General features: G+C 46.9%; 1 protein-coding gene across 3 annotated transcripts in view; it reads right to left on the bottom strand.

Moving 5' to 3' along the window:
- Positions 1-20,236, bottom strand: part of LOC116825294 (gametocyte-specific factor 1-like) — a 63,694-nt gene that overhangs the window by 31,761 nt on the left and 11,697 nt on the right. For 2 of the 3 annotated variants that reach the window (XM_032781187.2, XM_075061073.1), the window contains exons 3-7: positions 18,382-18,508; positions 16,629-16,718; positions 10,118-10,193; positions 7,603-7,697; positions 5,281-6,672 (exon numbers count right to left, since the gene is read on the bottom strand). In XM_032781187.2, coding sequence (XP_032637078.1) covers positions 6,662-6,672; positions 7,603-7,697; positions 10,118-10,193; positions 16,629-16,718; positions 18,382-18,508 — 399 coding nt within the window. In that variant the 3' untranslated portion in view covers positions 5,281-6,661. Of the gene's footprint in view, positions 1-5,280; positions 6,673-7,602; positions 7,698-10,117; positions 10,194-16,628; positions 16,719-18,381; positions 18,509-20,236 lie in introns of those variants that run through there. The other variant, XM_075061072.1, reaches the window with a different exon arrangement.

The following is a 20,236-nucleotide window of genomic DNA, read 5'->3' on the forward strand; positions in this document are numbered from 1 at the left end:
ATCTGCCTCTACTGTTTTTTTCTTAAATGCTGCCTTTCCCTACCTCGTTCTGAGACAGGCTCATTTCCTTGAGGCCTGTTCTGTCTGAGAACTGCCCTGTTGATGACAGAAGTGCCTAAGGTGCTGTACACACACAGGAGAGCTCACGCTCTAAGCAGACCAGAAGGACACAGGGTGGGGAAGGGGTAGAATGCACAAGGCGACGGGAGCAAATGGCACATTAGTGACAGGGTGTTTTTTCTCCTGGGAGGGGGAGTTACTGAGGAGGAGAGCAGCTCCCTGGAAAGGACAAGGCAGAAGAGAAGGGGGTAAGCGGGGTGGGGGCAGCTGTGGAGTGCAGCTGAAGTGAACAGAGTGGAGAGGTGGGTGGAAGCATTTGGAGCAAACAGCCAATCAGCACAGTGCAAAGGGTCCTTGCTTAGCTGCCTCAGCCCCTACTGGCTACCACCTCACTGCAGTTTGAGGCATTTGTGATAGTGTTGAACATAGTAAAAACCAAAAGATTGAGCTAGAGAAGAGCCTGCTGCAGGGTGTGGCTAAGTGGGAATTTTCAGTTATATTTTCATGAATGGGGGCAGGGCAAGGACTTACTTGAGTAGGGGTGGCTACCCAGTGGGTACAGAAGGGTTAAAACGCTCCTGCGGCAGAGCAGGAGACATGCGGTGCTTGGGTCACAGGTGCCTGGAGTGACATGAATAGATTAAGAACTGGCTGAAACCCAGACAGACAATAGGATGCCCCAGGGACCTGTGGCAGGTGGAACATGTGAGCTCAGCGTGAGCTGCAGGAGGAAGACAATGGAAAAGGGGTGACAGCAGGCTAGGATCTAAGCTGGCCTTTGGAGAGAGACACTAGCTGGCACAGGGGACTGACAAAGGGACACAGAGAGAGGAGCTTGGCTAGGTACCACCACGACAGCAACCTCTCTGAATTCTGACCTGTCTTTACCACTGCTTCGCTGTGCTACCATAAGGCCTTCCTGCTGTTGTGTTCCAGGGGATTAATAAGCTCTAACCTCTTTTGAAAAGGCTGCCTGGTGTTACTACAAACACATGCTGAGGCACAATGATCCCTGCCAAGGGCAAAGTCTGAGCAGGAGTCTATCTCACTTGGATCCCTTGGGCAGAGCTCATGCTGTGAAGCAGGCGTGCTGGAGCCCAGAAGCTCAGTCTGAGGCATTGAGGCCACAGGATTTACCTTTGAGGAAGAGTGGGTGCCTGTGACGTTCCCCTGGTGTTATCTGGACCAGTGATCTGCTAGGTCACTCCAATACTTGACTCTGGGAGCCAGCCTTACCCTGCTCTGCTGTGAGAACCCCCACTCCGGGGCTGTTCACACACAGCCTCTGGCATGTAAACTGCTCCTTGGATTATGCAACTGAATGGCACTAGCCAATATCTCCAGTCCCAGACACAACCCTAGGATCCTCCGTCTTGCCGTGTCCAGTTATGCCCGCTGGACACTGCAAGCTTATAGGAGTTCATCAATTTAACAAAGAAATTGATATGTACCAGGCTTGTTATCCCAAGAGGAGTCTCTGACATGCTTCAAACCAAACGCACTGCTTCAGGTAGAATAAACAGACAGATTTATTTACAAAGATATGTTTTGACTTATAATCACTTAAAATCTAAGTCAGATTTGGTCAAATGAAATAAAAGCAAAACGCATTCTAAACTGATCTTAACACTTTCAGTGCCCTTACAAACTTACTTACTTCTCACCACTGGCTGGCTGGTTGCCCTTTCAGCCAGGCTCTCCCCTTAGAGCAGAGCTTCAGTCGCTTGGTGGTGATGTCTGTAGATGTAGGTGGAATAGAGAGGAAGGGCATGGCAAATGCCTCTCCCTTTTATCATGTTATTTCTTCCCTCTTCACTTTGTTTCTCTGTCCCCTTCAGAGTCAGATGAGCATTACCTCATCGCTGTGCCAAACTGACCAAAGGAAGAGGAGTGACTCACTTGAGAGTCCAACAGATCCTTGTTGCTGCCTAGGTCAGTGTCCTCTGTTCCTGTGAAGCTGGGCTGGGTTTGTCCCATACATGCCCTGATGAGGTGTGAACTGCCCCTCTGCTCTTGGGGAGTTTTTGCCTGGCCTTGTTGTAAGCCATGAGGATACATTTTCAGCCTCAAAACTATATATGTGAAATCACAACCTATAACAATTACTATAACATTACCATAACAACAATGCTCAGTATATCATGAGCCTTCTGAAGACATCCAACATGACAAACTTTGCATTAGATACCACACAATTATATGAAAAGGATGAAGATGGAGCTGTAGGGTGATCCCACAAGATACAGAACATCACAGACCCCTTTGGGTCAGGCACACGGAGGGGTTCCCTAGGGCACAGCACATGGTTCCAAGGATCTGACATAGGGGAAGCTAAGTAATCCGCTAAAGGAACAGTGATAGTGTGGACAAGAATCAAATTAGAGGAAACCGCAATACTCTCCCATCCACTTGAGATGCCAGAACAAGATTGCACCGCTCTGCCCAGCCAGGGCTGCTTTTACAGCCAGTTTCCTTCCCTGTTTATGTAAGATCTGCCCCCTCAAGAGGGAGCTCTGTGATGCTGATTATTGCTAGAGGAACCCACTCTGTAGACAGGCTAGAGTTTTAACTATAGCTAAAGCAACAGAAGAGTGATTTTTGGCCCAGTTTGCAAGGCCTTACATGCAAGGTGGTGAGTCAAGAGACAAGCTTTCCCCAGTAGAAGTTGGTCCAGTAAGAGAGATCACCTCACCCATCTTCTCTCTAATATCCTAGGACCAACATGGCTACAACACTGCACTCAACTTCATGGCATCTGTTTGGAAAGAGCACAACTTCTGAATGCAATTGGGAGGGGAGGAGCATGCGCACACAACCCCTGCCATGGGGGAAGAATTAAGGACTCCAGCACGGAAGGGATATGGGGGACTCTGGTATGGGGTACACACAGCCCCTGCCACAAGTGGGGCTTTAGGGAGTGGCTAAAGTGCAGGGGTATGAGAGGATGACACAGAGCTAGTAGGGGAAGAAGTGGAAGCACCCAAAGAGTCCCTGCTGTTCACAATGAACTCAGCCTACAGAAGCTATGATGCATGCAACCCTCTAGCGGTAGCTCTCACGCAAAGGGACGGCAGCTTGTGACAAATGCACTTTGTACTGGGGTAGACTATGCTGCATGCAGCCCAGTTAATAGATCCACTGTCTTGTTGCAGGGAGGGGGCAGCAAGGAACACTTTACCTGTAAGAGGCTTTAGCACAGTTTGGACACCATTATCCAAAAGTGAGAGCCTCTGCAGGGTTGCAGCTAGCTTCAAAGGAAGAAAGCAAGTCACTGTTAGAGGATATAGGACAATATGTTCAGAAGACTGAAAATACAGGCTAAGCTAGACCCCTTCAAACAACGTTGACTTTACTACAGCCAAATGCAAGGAACAGCCATTTCAGAACAAGGAATGCAGGCCATACCTACCGAATGGGGGACTGGATCCTGGACAGCACTGGCTGAAGAGGATTTACTGGTCTTAGATGAAAAGAAGCAGCTCGTGAACTCGCATTGTGATGCTACAGCTGAGAGGACTAATATAATCCATGTCTATTTAAAAAAAGGGAGTAGTGAGGTGATTTTACCTCTTTAACTGGCCTTGGTGAGACAGATATGGGAATACTGCATCCAGTGCAGCCAGCTAGCTTTTTTAAAAAAACTTAAATTAGGGTTGTCAAGCAATTAAAAAAATTAGTCAAACAATAACAGGATACCATTTATTTGAATATTTGTAGATGTTTTCTACATTTTCATACACCATACAAATTTTATATTCTACACAATACAATTTGTACAGTGCTCACTATGTTTATTTTTCATTACAAATATTTGCACTGTAAAAAACAAAAACAATAGTATTTTTCAATTCACCCAGTACAAGTACTGGAGTGCAATCTCTTTCTCATGAAAGTTGAACTTACAAATGTAGAATTATGTACCAAAAAAACTGCATTCAAAAATAAAACAATGTAAAACTTTAGAGATTACAAGTCCACTCAGTCCTACTACTTGTTCAGCCAATTGCTCAGACAAATTTGTTTACATTTGCAGAATATAATGCAGTCTGCTTCTTGTTTACAATGTCACCTGAAAGCAAGAACAGGCCTTTGCACAGCATTGTTGTTGTAGCTAGTGTCACAAAATATTTACATCCCAGATGTGCTAAAGAGTCATATGTCCCTTGATGTTTCAACCACCATTCCAGAGGACATGCATCCATGCTGATGATGAGTTCTGCTCAATAATGATCCAAAGCAGAGCGGATCGATACATGTTCATTTTCATCATCTGAGTCAGAGTCCACCAGCGGAGGGTTGTTTTTCTTTTTTGGTGGTTTGGGTTCTGTAGTTTCCGCATCAGAGTGTTGCTCTTTTCAGACTTTTGAAAGCATGCTCCATACTTCACTCCTCTCAGATTTTGGACAGAACTTCAGATTCTTAAATCTTGGGTTGAGTGCTGTAGCTATCTTTAGACATTTCACATGGGTATCTTCTTTGTCTTTTGTCGAATTTGCAGTGAAAGTATTCTTAAAATGAACAACATGTGCCGGGTCATCTGAGACTGCTATAAAATGAAACATATGGCAGAATGCGGGCCAAAAAACAGAGCAGGTGACATACAGTTCTCCCCCAAGGAGTTCAGTCACAAATTTAATTAACATATTATTTTTTTAACAAGCGTCATCAGCATGGAGGCATGTCCTCTGGAATGATGACCTAAGCATGAAGGGGCATATGAATCTTTAGTGCATCTGGCCTGTAAATATAGAACCATAGAATATTAGGGTTGGAAGAGACCTCAGGAGGTCATCTAGTCCAATCCCCTACTCAAAGCAGGACCAACACCATTATCTTGCGATGCCACCTACAACAGTGCCATGCGAATTCCTGTTCTTCTTGTTTACAATGTCACCTGAAAGTGAGCAGGCAGCAGTATAGTCTGCAAATGTAAACATACTTGTTTGTCTGAGAGATTAGCTGAACAAGCAGTAGGACTGAGTGGACTTGTAGGGTCTAAAGTTTTTAATTGTTTTGTTTTTGAATGCAGTTATGCAACAAAAAACCCATTACATTTGTAAGTTGCACTTTCATGATAAAGAGATTGCAGTACAGTACCTGTATGAGGTGAATTGAAAAATACTATCATTTTTACAGTGCAAATATGGTAATAAAAATAACAGAGTGAGTGCTGTACACTTTGTATTGTGTTGTAATTGAAATGAATATATTTGAAAGCGCAGAAAAACATAGAAAATATTTAATAAGTTTCAATTGGTATTCTATCCTTTAACAGTGCGATTAATCACAATTAATTGTTTTGAGTTAATCGTGAGTTAACTGCAATTAATCCACAGTCCTAATTAAAATAAGTGTTGAAAAATGGAGGAGGGTGCAGAAAAGAGCTACAGAAATGGTTCAAGGGCTGGAGAAGATGCCTTGCAGTGAGACCCAGGGAGCTCAGGGTGTTCAACTTATCAACATGACTTTTCAGCAGACCTCCCTTGGGATGTCAGATACTGGGATCTAAAGGGCTCCTCAATCTAGGGGAGAAAGTTAGAGCAAGAGACAGTAGCTGAAGGTGAAAGCAAACAGATTCAAATTAGAAATAAGGCACATTTTTCATAGTGGTGATGATTACCCCTTGGAATAAACTCCCATGGGAAGGGGATGGATTCTCCTTCTCGTGGGGGGGTCTTCAAATCCAGGCTGGAGGGCTTTTGGAAGATGCTTTAGTCAAACAGGTTACTAGGCATCATATGGGGGTAACAGTGAAATTCCTGGCCTGTGATAACTATGTCAGGCTATATGGGGCCACTAGATCTTAAGAGGCATAAGAATGGCCATACTGGGTCAGACCAATGGTCCATCTATCCCAGTATCCTGTCTTCTGACAGTGGCGAATGCCAGATGTCCCAGAGGGAATGAACAGAACAGGTAGTCAAGTGATCCATCCCGTTGTCCATTTCCAGCGTCTGGCAAACAAAGACTAGGGATGCCATCCCTGCCCAGCCAGGCTAATAGTCATTGATGGAACTATCCTCCATGAACTTATCTAGTTCTTTTGAACCCTGTTATAGTCTTGGCCTTCACAACATTCTCTGGCAAGGAGTTCCACAGGTTGACTGTGCGTTGTGTGAAGAAATAATTCCTTTTGTTTGTTTTAAACCTGCTGCCTAGTAATTTCACTTGGTTACCCCGAGTTCTTGTGTTATGAGAAGGAGTAAATAATACTCCCTTATTCACTTTCTCCTCACCAGTCATCATTTTATAGACCTCTATCATATCCTCCCTTAGTCGTCTCTTTTCCTGAAAAGTCCCAGTCTTATTAATTGCTCCTCAAAGGCAATGAAGGATTCATTCCATCCAAGCCACCTCTGTTGAGAAGGAAGAGTAGATGGGAAATGCACTTTTCAGAAGGGTTAATGTGGCACTGGGACACCTGTCAGGCCATTGACATGGTCTCTTCTGGGAGCAGAGAACGCAACACACTGTTGATACAAAGGGAAGTTTTATTTCTCAATCTGGACACTAAAAACATGTTTAAAATGGCTATTGGGGAAATCTACAAGTTTAAAATCTTCAACTCTTCTCCAGGCTGCTCTTTCCCATAGTAAGAGCCTCACAGACAACCTGCAAAGAGAGAGAGAGGGTCAGAATTTATGACAGACTACAGGCGGGGGAGGTACTACATTTATAAACAGCAGGTCCTGCTGTAATGTCACATGCCATGATCGAGATATGTCAAGGTTACAGAAGATGAAGACCATGTTTCCAGAGTCAGAAGCCAAGGCATCAAATTGAAGGGCTGAGCCACCGGCTATACCAGTACAGTTAAAGTGATGCACCCTAGTGTAGAGGCAGTTATGCTGGTATAGGAGTGCTAGTCCCGGGATAGCTATTCCTATACGAGAAGCAGAATAAACTCTACTGATATAAACATGTAGAACTACATTCACTCTAGGGGTGGTACTGGGGACTAGAGTGCTAAAAAGTCACACCCCTCACTGATCTAACTGCCCCAGTACAAGATCTGTACACAGACCAGGCCTTAGGGTCACATGTTACTTATATAAGAGGGCACTATTTTAGTGTGCACTATATAGCTTCAGAGAGCTTCTGACTCAAAAGGAACATCAGCCTGTTTCTAGTGGAGGAAGGTCCTCTATTACATCGAGCTGTCAGGAAGTGACAGTAGTTCAGTAACATTCACTTTGGGCAGGAAGCAGCTTTGCTGGAGTCCACCCTCATTTAGGATCTTCACTCGACTGCTCTCTCGTTCCATGGGATTGTTGGCTCCCAGCTACAGGACACGTTCTGCTCATGAAAGCAGTGTGCCTTGAGCAAGTACCTTAGTAACTAGTCCCTTCAGAGACTAGACAGCAAATGTCCTGGAGTACCAGACATGCCCAAGACATGAGTACAGTAAGACTCAGGGCTGACCCAGTACAGCAGGGACATACAGGCTCTTGTGATAAACTTGATGTTATATCATGACCCTTCCCCACCTCCCAGACACTTATAAAAGTTTAGTCCCACTCCGATGGTGTCCTGGCCTCATACCATTTCTCCAGGAGTGACCCTTCGGAGTCCATGCTGCTGCTGAGGTGCTCACGGCCTGCATTTGCTTGTTTCCATCCTGGCTTGTCTCACCAGCACTGGACAATGAGACAGAAATGGAGAGCAGTTAGTACACATGCACCAGGATGAGGACTTAGCATGGCCCATGTCAAGCTGCCAGATAGCATGTGGGAGCTGTCGGACTTTCTGCATAGGACATGCCTGCATCACGGGACTCTGCCTCCATAAGCCCAATCTCCACTGCCACATGCACCGTAGTCCAGGTTACCCAGCTCTGAAAGGTCAGTTCTAAATAGGACCTCATGGCATTCCCTGGGATCTGCCAGCTTTGTGTGCTTGAGGGTTCCCCCTTCTGCCAGCTGGACTTCCCCTTAGGGAGTCCTGGCAGTGTCTCTCTATCCTGTTCCATGCCAGAGTGCACTGGATTGTTTCCCCACAATACCCCTGGTAACAAGTAAGTCTTGTCCCCAGGGCAGGGGCAATGCCTTGGTTGTAAGCTGCTCTGTACCTTCTCAATGCAGCCCACATGTGAACTTGGACCTTCAGCCCAGGTGAACGATGACCCTATCCCATCTTGGCAAACAGCAGCTGTTCAGACACCTGCATGGATTTTACTTCTGGTCGGGAGGGTTTGTGGAGAATGTGCCAACAGTCTCTGGATCATGAGCTCTTGGGGCATGAACAGTCTTGGCTTGTTTGCCCAGCCCCTAGCACGGCGGGGTCCTGCTCCCCATCTGAGGTCCCCAGGTGCTACCACCACTCGGACCCTACTTAGAAAGCAAATTTACATTAACTGGTATAAGTCAGCATTTCCTGTTGCCATGTGTTTAAACGGGGGAAGGAGCTGGACATGTTCCACTCACAAAGCAAGGATTTCAGGTGAAGCAGCCAATAGCTGACTGCTCTGGCATATCCAGTCTTGCTTTGGAACTCAGCCTGCGTTCCCTTAGAGGGATATTTCACTCCCACTAAGAGCCCCCCACATCTCTGGTGTTCAGCTGTTTGTCCCCCAAAGCTACAGTGTGGCTGCCATTCGACTGAACTCTGGATCCTCTGCCCCTAGTGCCCCTGTAACTGCGAGGCTTCAAGAGCTTGGGAACTTGCCACACTGCATTGTCTGAGGCCAGGTGTACACCGCCCCCCATACCGCCATAGCCCCCCAGGTAGACAATGCTGTATCGACAAGAGGGCTTCTGCCATCGACATAGCTACCACCTCTCGTTAGCTACGCCCTCCCATCTTCACTAAAGCACTACAGCTGTGGCACTCGAACTGAAGACAAGCCCTAAGCCATGAGAAGCGTTAAGAACCAAGGAGCCCCAATGCTCTCAGTTACATGAGTATAAGCTACGAGAAGCTCCATGGATGTCTGTGAAATTGCTGATGGAATTTAATAGACTCAGATCCTGGCAGATGTTTTGGATCCTGGTAGACTCAAAATTGAGCTGGGCTTCCTTCCTCATGCACTGAGTGGGGGGAGTGTAACAGGAACAGAGCAATATATTTCTAACATGATTGCTGCCTCCTTCCCACTCACAGGCCTTTCTGCCTGGAGCCTTACTTGCCTTGGCAGGCTGCTCCCAGTCCTACCCAGCTGGAACTGCCTTCTTCTCTGCAGCTACCCCAGGACTTTTCCTCACCTGTCACAGAAACCTGATTGGCGGGTCACATGACCCAGTCACATGACTTTCATTTTCCCCACTTGGGGAAAAACATGTCACGGATGGGGCCAAGACCTATGGGGCCAGCTGCCCTGTGACAGTGTTCATATTATCTGTGAGACCTGGGCACATCAGTTCTTTCCCACCTCTGCAAACTCAGGCAGGAGTCTCCAAGCAGTTCTCTTGCATGTACTGGCCCAGTTCTGACCTCAGTTACACCTGCACAGCCTGACTAAGGGCTGCAGATTGCATGGGTGTAACATGAGCAGAAGCAGGCCCATTACAGCCTTGGGTATTACAGGGGTGTTTGTAGTGAAGTTCCATTAGATTTCTGGTCACCCAACTAGAACGGCAGCAACCAAGAGTGACTATTGCAGGAGTGCACAGAGCTGTTAGAGGGGCAAGAGCCCAGCTGGCCAGATAGTTTGGCCAGCCCCAAGTGTTAAACACAAACCAGCCTAAAAGTCAAGCCTCAAAACCCCCATGAAATTCTAGGAGTTGGTTTATTTTTGCCTGCCGGTTACTGAGCATTTAGGCTTACACAGTCCACGTTTTCAACCTTTCCTCTCAACCAGCGGGGCTAGACACTTGTTTTAAATCACTCAGCTTCCCAGCTGCTGGGGCTTTACAAACAAAAAAAAGAAAAGCCACCAAGGATCATGAGACTTGCAATAAAGTTACCAGTGCCATAGCTCTTGATACTAACACAGCTACCCCTCTGATAGTAGAGCTGGGACATTCACACCAGTGGGGGACCCGGCCTGATCTGTGGCCCTCTTTTCCCAAAGGGGTGCAGAGTGGCTGCTAGAAGACGCAAGAGGAGAGTTAGCTCTTACCTTTGACTTGCGCTTAAGGTACAGTTTGCCTTGAAGCCAAGAACAAAAGGAGACGTGGCAGCAGACTCATTTGCGTCTGAGAAGGAAAAGCTTAGTGTGAGTGCACAATGAAAGGCTTCTGGACTGGTTTGAACACACCACGACTCTACACCCACAGATAACATGAACTAGAGGCCATTGGCCCTGCTCTCTCCCTAGCCCACTTACTTGGAACAGATCCCGTTCCAGAGTTCTCCTGAGCTGTGTTTCAGAAGGAAGATGGAACTCCATGCTCTGGGTGTCCTAAGCCTCTTACTGCTAGAAGCTGGGAGTGGACCACTTCAAAGTTGCCCTGTTCTGTTTGGTCTGACCCAGTAGGGCCATTCTTATGAGTGCCCACAGTGCTAGCCCTGCTCCTGCTGCCCTCCCGGGTTATAAGGGGCATGGGCATGCAGAGGAACCATAATGCCAGAGGTGCTAGCTGGTCTGTTGGAAGGGGTTCTCTCTTGGCATCTGGGAGCACTGCCAACACCCTAAACGGCTACATGCTCAGGCCCTCAGTAACAGGCTAGAGAAGTTTTTTACCTGCACAACACTTAAGTTTGCAATTGACAGGGCTGGGGCCTGGCACAGAGGGTTAGAGCAGGATTTTAGACTTGTTTGCAAGAGACCGACAAGGCTGACAACTCCTGAGATGTTTGCAGTGTTGGTATAGCAGTCTCCATCCTGGGATATGAGAGAGACAGGGTAGGGGGGCGATATCTTTCAGTGGATCAATGGTCAGTTGGTGAGAGAGACAAGCTTTGGAACCACAAAGAGTTGTTCTTCAGGGCTGGGAAAGGTACTCAAAGCATCACAGCTAAACACAAGGTGGAACAGATTGTTTAGAATATGTGCTAACTACTTACACTAAAGGACCAATCAAGGTGAAGTGACTTGTTAAAATCCAGACATCTGGGGGCGGGGGGAAATGTTAGTGGGTTACAGATTGTTGTAATAAGCCTTAAATCCAGAGAGGAGTCTGGTGGCACCTTAAAGACCAGTGTTGACAAGACCAAGTCAGTCAGGGTGGATGTGGTCCACTCTTAATCACTGATGCTGATCAGGTGGTTCCTCAGTTTCTTTGAGAGCGTGTGGCACAATCTCTCACCATATAGTCTGTATTTGTGTGAGTTTTTTCATGAAGTTTATGGTTTTCACTTCATATGGGTAAATTCAGTGCCTTGCATGGTGCCAAGTATCAGAGGGGTAGCCGTGTTACTCTGTATCCACAAAAACAATGAGGAGTCCAGTGGCACCTTAAAAAGTAACAGATTTATTTGGGCATAAGCTTTTGCACAGATGCAGACTGACATCATCTTCCTCTCCAAGTGCAAACAGATGGACAACTTACCAAATGGACTAAAGGTAAAAAATTCATCGCCACACTACACTGACTATGGTGAGAGATTGTGCTCCATGCTTTCAAAGAAATTGAGGAACCACCCAATCAGCATCAATTATTGAGAGTGGACCACATCCACCCTGATTCTCCACTTGTAAGGTAACTCCTTTCTCTTCATATGTCAGTATATTTATTCCTGCATCTGTAATTTTCACTCTGCACCTGAAGAAGTGGGTTTTTTTAAAATCCACAAAAGCTTATACCCAACTAAATCACAGAATATCATGGTTAGAAGGGACCTCAGGAGGTCATCTAATCCAACCTGCTGCTCAAAGCAGGACCCATTCCCAGACAGATCTCTAAATGGCCCCCTCAAAGATTGAGCTCACAATGTTGCATTTAGCAGGCCAACACTCAAACCACTGAACTATTCCTCCCCCACATCCTCTCTTAGTCTTTAAGGTGTCACTGGACTCCTCGTTGTTTTTGTGGCTACAGACTAACACAGCTACCCCCAATACATAACTCTAGTATGTCTCTTCAGTTCATGATTTTTAGTGTATAGCAAAGTTAGGAATTTAAGCTCTCAGGCCTATCTTCTGAACAGTGTGTGCAGGTTTCCTTTGAGGATGGGGACTGAGGTCAGCTATAGAGTGATCACTTTGTGAAAATTGTTCACCCACAGGTAATAGGTGTTTTTGCCTTAATATTTTTCTGACAGAGTTCATTCGAGAGCACAGTCATGGTCTGTCTGGGTTCACCCCCATAGTTATTGGGGCATTTAGTACACCACATGGTCTGATAGGCACATGTAAGAGCCCTGGATCTTGAAAGAGGTAGAGGGGTGTGTGTGGCGGGGTGGGGGTTGTGATCAATGTAGCAGTAGAGATGCGTCTACAAGTTTTGCATCTGTTATTCCAGAAGGGTCTGGTGCTGCTTTGAGGTGGTATGTTCAGTCTGTGGGGACCTTGGAGAGTTTGAGGGATGCAAAAGAAGGGGTTCAGGAAAGATTTCTTTCAGGAGAGGTTCCCTACTTCATATGCATTATACCTGTTTGGGTTGCAGCATGGGTTGGCAGGTGACAACTAGGGGTGTGCAGTCTGAGGGGTGTTTTATTTCCATATTGAAGCAGGTTCTCTCAGGCTATTGGGGTGCCAAAAAGTCTTATCTACAGCTAGACATTCCGATACCACAGAATATGCTTGAAGCAGCAAGTCTGAGATATACACCTTAACATACTCAAAACTGCCTTCACCAAAGGACACTCCAGAGAAGTAGCTCCAATCATAGAATAGGACACCCAAATACCCCAAGAGAATCTGCTTCAATAGAGAAATAACCTCCTCTCCCCCCAACTGCACAACCCTGCCACCTCACACTCTGGAATCCATATTTGGTTTCAAACATCTGGCATACAGAGCACATGCATAAAGTTTGCTGACACTACCAAGCTGGAAGGGGTTTCAAGTGCTTTGGAGGATACAATTAAAAGGTGGACAAACTGGAGAAATGGTTTGAAGTAAATGGTAGTTTGAGTAGTGAGTTCTAAAATGCGTAACCTGTCCTTGCTGGAATAATTATCACTATGGTAAATTTAAATATATATAGGTTGTTTCTACTGGTGGTGCACATACGTCAGTGCCTATAACATGGATGGCAAAAAATTAGAGGTAACATTGCCTATGAGTAAAGCTCTGAGTTTGTCATAGAGGTCATGGATTCCGTGACTTTCCATGACTTCTGTAGCAGCCTGTGCAGCTGGCTCCAGGGTTGCCTGAGCAGCTGAGGCAACATCTGGGCCAGTTGCACCAGCCACGGCTGGGTCAGTCTTGGGCACCCCCACCCAACAGCAAGAGGAGCAGTTTGGGTGTGGGAGGGGGCTCAGGGATCTGGGGGATGTTTACCTTGTTGCTGCTTCCAGGGAGCCCGCCATGTCCCTCAGCTCCCAGTGACCACGGTTCTCTGCCCCCCCAGCACTCCCAAGATTTAGTCAGGAGTATAGTACAAGTCACAGGCTGGGAATTTTTGTTTACAGCCTATGACTTTTAGTAAAATACCTGTGACTAAACCACAGCCTTACCTATAAGGGAAGATTGAAAAAAAATGGGTTTGTTTAATCCAGAGAAGACAAGACTGAGGAGAGGGGGAGAGAGAGAGGAGAGAAAGTTTCAGATACAATAAAGGTTGTTGGGGGGGAATTGTCCTCTTTAACCTCTGAAGATAAGCCCATTGCTGCTTTTCCTAAATAGCAGTAAGGGAGGCTGAGGTTAGTCATAGGGGAAGGAAAGAAAAAAACAAACAACAAAAAACACAAAACAAAAACAAAAAACCCACCTTCTTGTCAGGCAGTTAAGCACTGGAATAAGTTGTCTAGTGAGGTTGTGGAATCCCCATCACTGGACATTCTTAAGAGCAGGTTAGACAAACACCTGTCAGGGATGGTCTACTTGGGGCGCACACCTGTGGTCTGGAGCCACATGAGCTCTTCAGAAGTTAAAATGCGGCTCCTTGTATAGGCGCGACTTTTATCTTTGCTAAACACAAAAAAAAAAAAACACCAAAAACAAGCCACCCACCATGGACTGAGACACACTAGATTTATGAAAAGCAACAAAGAGTCTGTGGCCACTTTATAGACTAATGGATGTATTGGAGCAGAAGCTTTTGTAGGTGAATACCCATTTTGTCAGATGCATGTGGTGGAAATTTCCAGAGGCAGGAATAAATATGCAGGCCAGAATCAGTCTGGAGATACCAGGTTAGTTCAGATCTAGGAGGATGAGGCCCTCTTTTAGCAGCTGAGGTGTGAACACCAAGGGAGGAGAACTGCTTTTGTAGTTGGCAAGCCATCAGTCTTTGTTCAATCCTGAGCTGATGGTGTCAAATTTGTAAAAGAACTGAAGCTCAGCAAAAGAACAAGAGTACTTATGGCACCTTAGAGACTAACAGATTTGAGCATAAGCTTTCGTGAGCTAAGCCCACTTCATCGGATGCATGTAGTGGAAAATTACAGTAGGAAGATTATCATAGATATATACACACACACACCATGAAACAATGGATGAGTGATTAGTTAATGGCAGGGGTCCCAAGTGGTGCACGGGTGCCATGGAGCCCACCGGACATCTAGTGCACCTGCATACTTGGCCGGCAGATGAGCATCAGCTGAAATGCCGCAACAAAGCGTCATCCAGAGGTGTCACCACTGAAATACTGCCGAAAAAAATCAGTGCATTTCGCAGTGATGCCTCGGATGACGCAGCTTGTCGGCAGTGTTGCCTACTGACATTGCCGCTTGCCAGCAGAATTTTCGGCGGATGCTCGTCGCCGGCACACTCCTCTGTGGCTCATTGTCTGGCACCCGTCCGATGAAAAAGGTTGGGGACCACTGAGTTAAGGTGAAGCTCAGCAGTTTCTCTTTGAAGTCTGGTCCTAAAGATTTTTTGCTGCAGGTGGCTACCTTAACATCTGCTATTGTGTGGCCAGGAAGGTTGAAGTGTTCCTACAGGTTTTTGTATATTGCCGTTCCTAATAGCTGACTTGTGTCCATTTATCTTTTTACGTAGAGACTGTCGGTTTGGCCAATGTACATAGAGAGGCATTGCTGGTACATGATGGCGTAGTGGATTTATGGTTTATTACAGTAATCAATAATCCACAGCTCCCTCCCTCCCCCAACTGATAGGTGTTAACAGGCCACTTCATGAATGGTCCCTTGAAATGTGTTAATACTTATGCAAGATCCAGCGGAGGATTCAGCCTGCCTGGAAGAGGCAGTGGTTGCTCTCACTGATTTTTGCAGCAGGAAGCTGGTCTTATCCATGCTATGGGGCTTCAGGGAAGAGATGCCTATTGCTTTGGATAAGCCAGCAGGACCCCAGGACAGTAGAAATCTCAGCAGCTGGAAACAAAGTGCCACCATATTAAACCTGCACCCCCAGAGCCTTGATGTCAAATTCCAACAATACTGAAGCTGTGGGAGCGAAGCAGGAGCACAGGGAAGTGAGGGGGTAAGCCTGTCAGTGCCCCACAAATTCCCAAGTGGAGACAGACACAGCTTTGTCAGCTACAGCTTGCTTTGGCCACAGTGGGATTTTGACATGTTAACACACACCCTCAGACCCCTGCTACTGGACACCTTGTTCAGAATTTAAAATGTGGTAAGTATTGCATTATACAGCTTAGTTTATTAAACTAGTCAAGATAAAACAGTTGTCTTTAGCATGTGTTAAACTGGTTGAGTGAAATCCTAGTACCACCATCTAACACCAAACTTTAATCCTATTTAAAGCAAAAGCCCACATCTGTCTAAAGTGGGTTATCGACAGGGGAGTTGACCAGAGTAGCTATTCTGGGATAGTGCCATTTCAGAACACACATGATTTTATTCCAGGATTTCTTCTTGTGAAGCACATGAATTATTCTGAAATACTCAGGGAAGAGTCACTAAACGCCAGTCAGCTTCCATATGTAGACAAGTATAGTAGTGACTGGTAAAGCTAAAAGGCAGCATGGTGTGTGGGTTCACGCTCTAAGGTAGGAGTAGGCAACCTATGGCACCGAGCTGAATTTCATGGCACTCACACTGCCGGGTCCTGGCCACTGGTCTGAGGGGCTCTGCATTTTAATTTAATTTTAAATGAAGCTTCTTAAACATTTAAAAACCATATTTACTTTACATACACATAGTTTAGTTCTATATTATAGACTTATAGAAAGAGACCTTCTAAAAACATTAAAATGTATTATTGGCATGTGACACCTTAAATTAGAGTGAATAAATGAAGATTCGGCACAGCACTTCTGAAAGTTTGCTGACCGTGCTCTAAGGGCTGTTCTAACAAAACTTAGGTCAACCTAGCTATGTTGCTTTGGAGTGTGAAAAATTCATGCCCCCCTCCCCGAGAAATGTAGCTAAGCCAACCTAAGCCCCGGTGCAGACACCGGTGGGTCAATGGAAGAATTCTTCCACTGACCTAGCTGCTTCCTCGACTAAACTACAGTGACTAAAAAACCTCCTTCCACTATTGCAGTAAGTACCTGCACTATAACACTTGTAGTGTAATCACAGCCTCAGCCAAGTCCTGTGAGGCATAGGTACCACATGCCAATTACAGCAGAGACAACAGCTTCTTTACCACCACTCACCTGCCTCCCAGTCCTCCTGGCAGGGGGGACACTGCCAGGATCTTGGAGTCTCTTTCAGTTCCTGCTTGGGACTGAAAGTCATCGAAGTCCCTGCAAGCAGAGGAGACATTACAGGACTTGGAAGGAAGAGGAGAAGCAGGGTAGCTGGTCTAGGAGTGAAACATGGTTGTCTAAGTGGATCAGGGCTCAGTTCTGTTAGCCAGAGGCCCAGCATTACGGGGGTCAGAGGCCACATTTAACTGGAGACGCTCCTTAGTTGGGGAACAGTCTCTGAACTCTCCTCAGAGCCAGGCTCAGGTCAGACTGAAGTGTGTTCAGGGTCTCTACTCTCCTGCGCTGGCCCCAACTCACTCCAGCCAGCTGGACAGCCTTTGTTCCCAGAGCACAAGCTCATCTTACCTCAAGTTCCTGCCATGCACAGAATGGAGAAGCCTTTAAAAGCCAAACAGCCTGACAAGCTGAGAAGTGTTGGCTCCTACAGCCCTAACTGGGAAGACCAGAGAACTCTCCACAATCACCCTGACCTTACACAATGGGGCCAATATGGTTCCACTGCTACAAATGGGGCTCATGCAGAGCTGATGCCATCAGTCCTACAGGGCTCAGTACACACACTGATCTCCAGAGTTCTCAGAACAGCCGTGGGGCCAGGTTCTCATCACAGCTGGGACAGGAAAGCCAATTCCTGCCCAAGGAAATGTGAGAGTGTCCTGTCCCAAAGCAGGACACAGTAAAAGCCAAACAAAAACAAAAAATCCACCAAGTTTATCAGCTAGCCCCTCTCCCCCCTATTGGGTTCAAGTGAAAATGTTTCATTTTTGACTATTTTGTTTAACTATGATTAGTTTCAAATTGTCATTTTGAACCAGAAAACTGGATTTTTCTTATTTCAAGAGTCAAAGAATGGGACTCAGATTTTCCAAGTTGCAGTGTGTGTCAAACCCCAAAGAACCCTTTCCAATGAGGTCTTCATGGAGATCAATGAAGCACAGCGTTTTCTGACAAAAGAGGTTCCCCACTGGCTCTCCTCAGCACCTAGTTAGCCATTCAGCAAGGCCCAACACCCTGAGCCTGGTGTTGGGCACTTCAGAAATGCTGGCCCCTAGTGCTCTGCTCTCTGGATGCAGGTTTGCAGGCCAGCCGCCCCCCTCCCCCGGGAGATGTTAGGAGAGTCAGTACCTCCTGCTCCAGTGAGCAGACGGTAGAGACCAGGACTCTTCAGTGATGCCAGGTGACCTGCCCCCTGCTGTGCCAGGCAGGGAGCATGTCCCCCAGCTAGCCAGGAGGATACTTTCTAAGCCAGCTGTTCATCTCCTGCAGGCGATGGGCATTGGGGAGGGAAAGGGATTTCTAGCCAATTCCTGCAGAATCTGTCAATGAAGGAAGAGCAGCAGAAGCCCAGCCTGTTCTATGCTGGGATTTCAGCCACTAGAGCAAACTCTGCATGTTCACGATTTACAGCAGTGCAGCTAAGCCAGCACCTGCTGCTGCTGGTACAGAGGTATGTGCTGGGCAACAGCACTCAGCCTTGCTCAGACCAAGTGTACCTACAGTAGTTGTGAAGAGTGCAGGGTATGCACACATGAACTACAGATTGCTTGGGGCTTGCGTTGGTGTCCAGAGCAAAATGCCCTAGAACAGACTCTCTTGCAGCCTCCCTAGGCTGGGGCAGGTAAAGTCAGTCAGCAGGAGCAGGCATGTATTAAAGCAGGTGTGCTACCACCACCACCTCCCCCCACTCTCCTAAACTTACCACTGAACAGCTCTGACTCCCTGTTGTCTGTGCAGGTGGAGATGTGCAGCTGGAGCTCTCGCTTTGGGACTCTGTGGCGAGCATTGTAGGGACACGTGGCCAGCTCTTTGGCTCTTTTCTTGTTATTCTGGAAGAGAAGCCACAAGATGCCACTATGCAAAGACAGCAGGGAGGTACCATCATGAGTTCTGCTCACTGCTTCCAGAACTGCTCGTAGGGGGAGGCAGCTGAGAGGACCTCTTAGGGATTCATCAGAGCCAGAAAACTGGCAAACTGGAAACAAATCATTGCCTTGCTGAGTGCTTACTGAAAGAGCACCACTCAGCAGGTCCACACTCTGCAGCTGGGAGCAAACCTCCAGACTGGACAGAGACTTGAGCTAGTGGTGCTCAAAGTAGCACGCTAAAAATAGCAGTGTGGACGCAATAGCATGGACTGGAGCTTGGACTCTCAAACCTACAGTGTGAAGTGGGCTTAAGAGTCCAAGCCACAACATCCACATTGTGATTTTTAACTGTATTAGCTCAAGCCCCACTACTGTAAGTCCATCTACCTAAGCTGTGAGACTCTCCCCTAACTGTTGTGTAGACATATCTGTATGTGCAGTGAACCTGGTGCATCTGCAGCAGTGCTGAATTTCTTGGGTTTGATTCTTGGTTGCTGCAGGCCAGTCCAGGAAGAGGTGGGGAGCAGAACAGGGGGACTGTCTTCAGTCTACCTTAGCTCTCCCTAGACTTGAACTGAGCTGCTCCTGCCCTTGCTGCTGCAAATTAGAACAACCTTTGGGCTGCTCTGACTTATGGGGCTCTACTTCTCATGGCCCCTGGGCAGCAGAACATAAGTATAGCACAGATACTCTAACTACACCAAATGCAGCCGCAACCTGTTCCTTACATCAGGGCATGGAGCCGAGCTAGCTTGGAGCCTGCATCCAACCCAGGGAGGCCCCTCTGCAGGCTATTGTTCCAGAAGACCATTTCCATGTGCTTCAGGTCCCTTTGTGCAGCTAGAGTATCCTAAAGAGACATTAGTGTAACCTCATCAAGGCCCCTCAGCGAAGCAGGGCAGGCCTGGATCTAAGCTGCCCTGAAGTTCAGGAGCTTTTGAAGCCTGGGTGTCTCCAAGGATTAACTCTGCAGTGAAGACATAACTCAGGTGATCAACATTTGGACTGGCCTAGCCCAGGTGAACAGCCAGACCACAGAGCCCTGACCAAGTTGCTGGGGCCACACTCACTCATGCAAGGCTCTCAGATTTCACAGGGAGGCGGCACAGAGGAGGGTGAGGTGGTGTAGCTGCTGGCTCTGAGCTGAGCTGCTCTATCTCCCCCCTCCCCACATCCAGTGAATTGTGGGACAGCATTAGAGGACTAACAAGTTAAGTCTGGATCTTCAGTGCAGAGAGGGCAGATTACCAAGAGAGGCTGTCAGACTCTCTCCTACTCCAGCATGGGCAGGCTAACCCAGGTGTGAAGCAGCATCACACATGGCCAGAGGGTTTGTGTGGATGGACAGGAGCCAGGGTAGGGGCAACACCCAAGTTAATTGGGCAGTGAAGATACGGTCCAAGTGTGAGTTTCACATAAATGTAGGTCTGGAAGGGACCTCAACAGGTCATCTAGTCCATCCCCTGCAGAGTCAGGATGAAGTGTTACCTAGCCCATCCTAGGTGTTTATCTTAAAAGTCTCCCTAGATAATAATCCCTGAATCTCCCTTGCTGCAATATAAACCCATTATTTCTTGTTCTGTTGTCAGTGGATAAGGAGAACAATTTATCACTCTGCTCTTTATAGCAACTATTACCTACTTCAAGACCTATTCCCTCCCCACCCCCAGCCCCTCCATACTAAACAAA

Source organism: Chelonoidis abingdonii, chromosome 26 (genome assembly GCF_003597395.2).
Source record: "Chelonoidis abingdonii isolate Lonesome George chromosome 26, CheloAbing_2.0, whole genome shotgun sequence".
NCBI classification, from domain to species: Eukaryota; Metazoa; Chordata; order Testudines; family Testudinidae; genus Chelonoidis; species Chelonoidis abingdonii.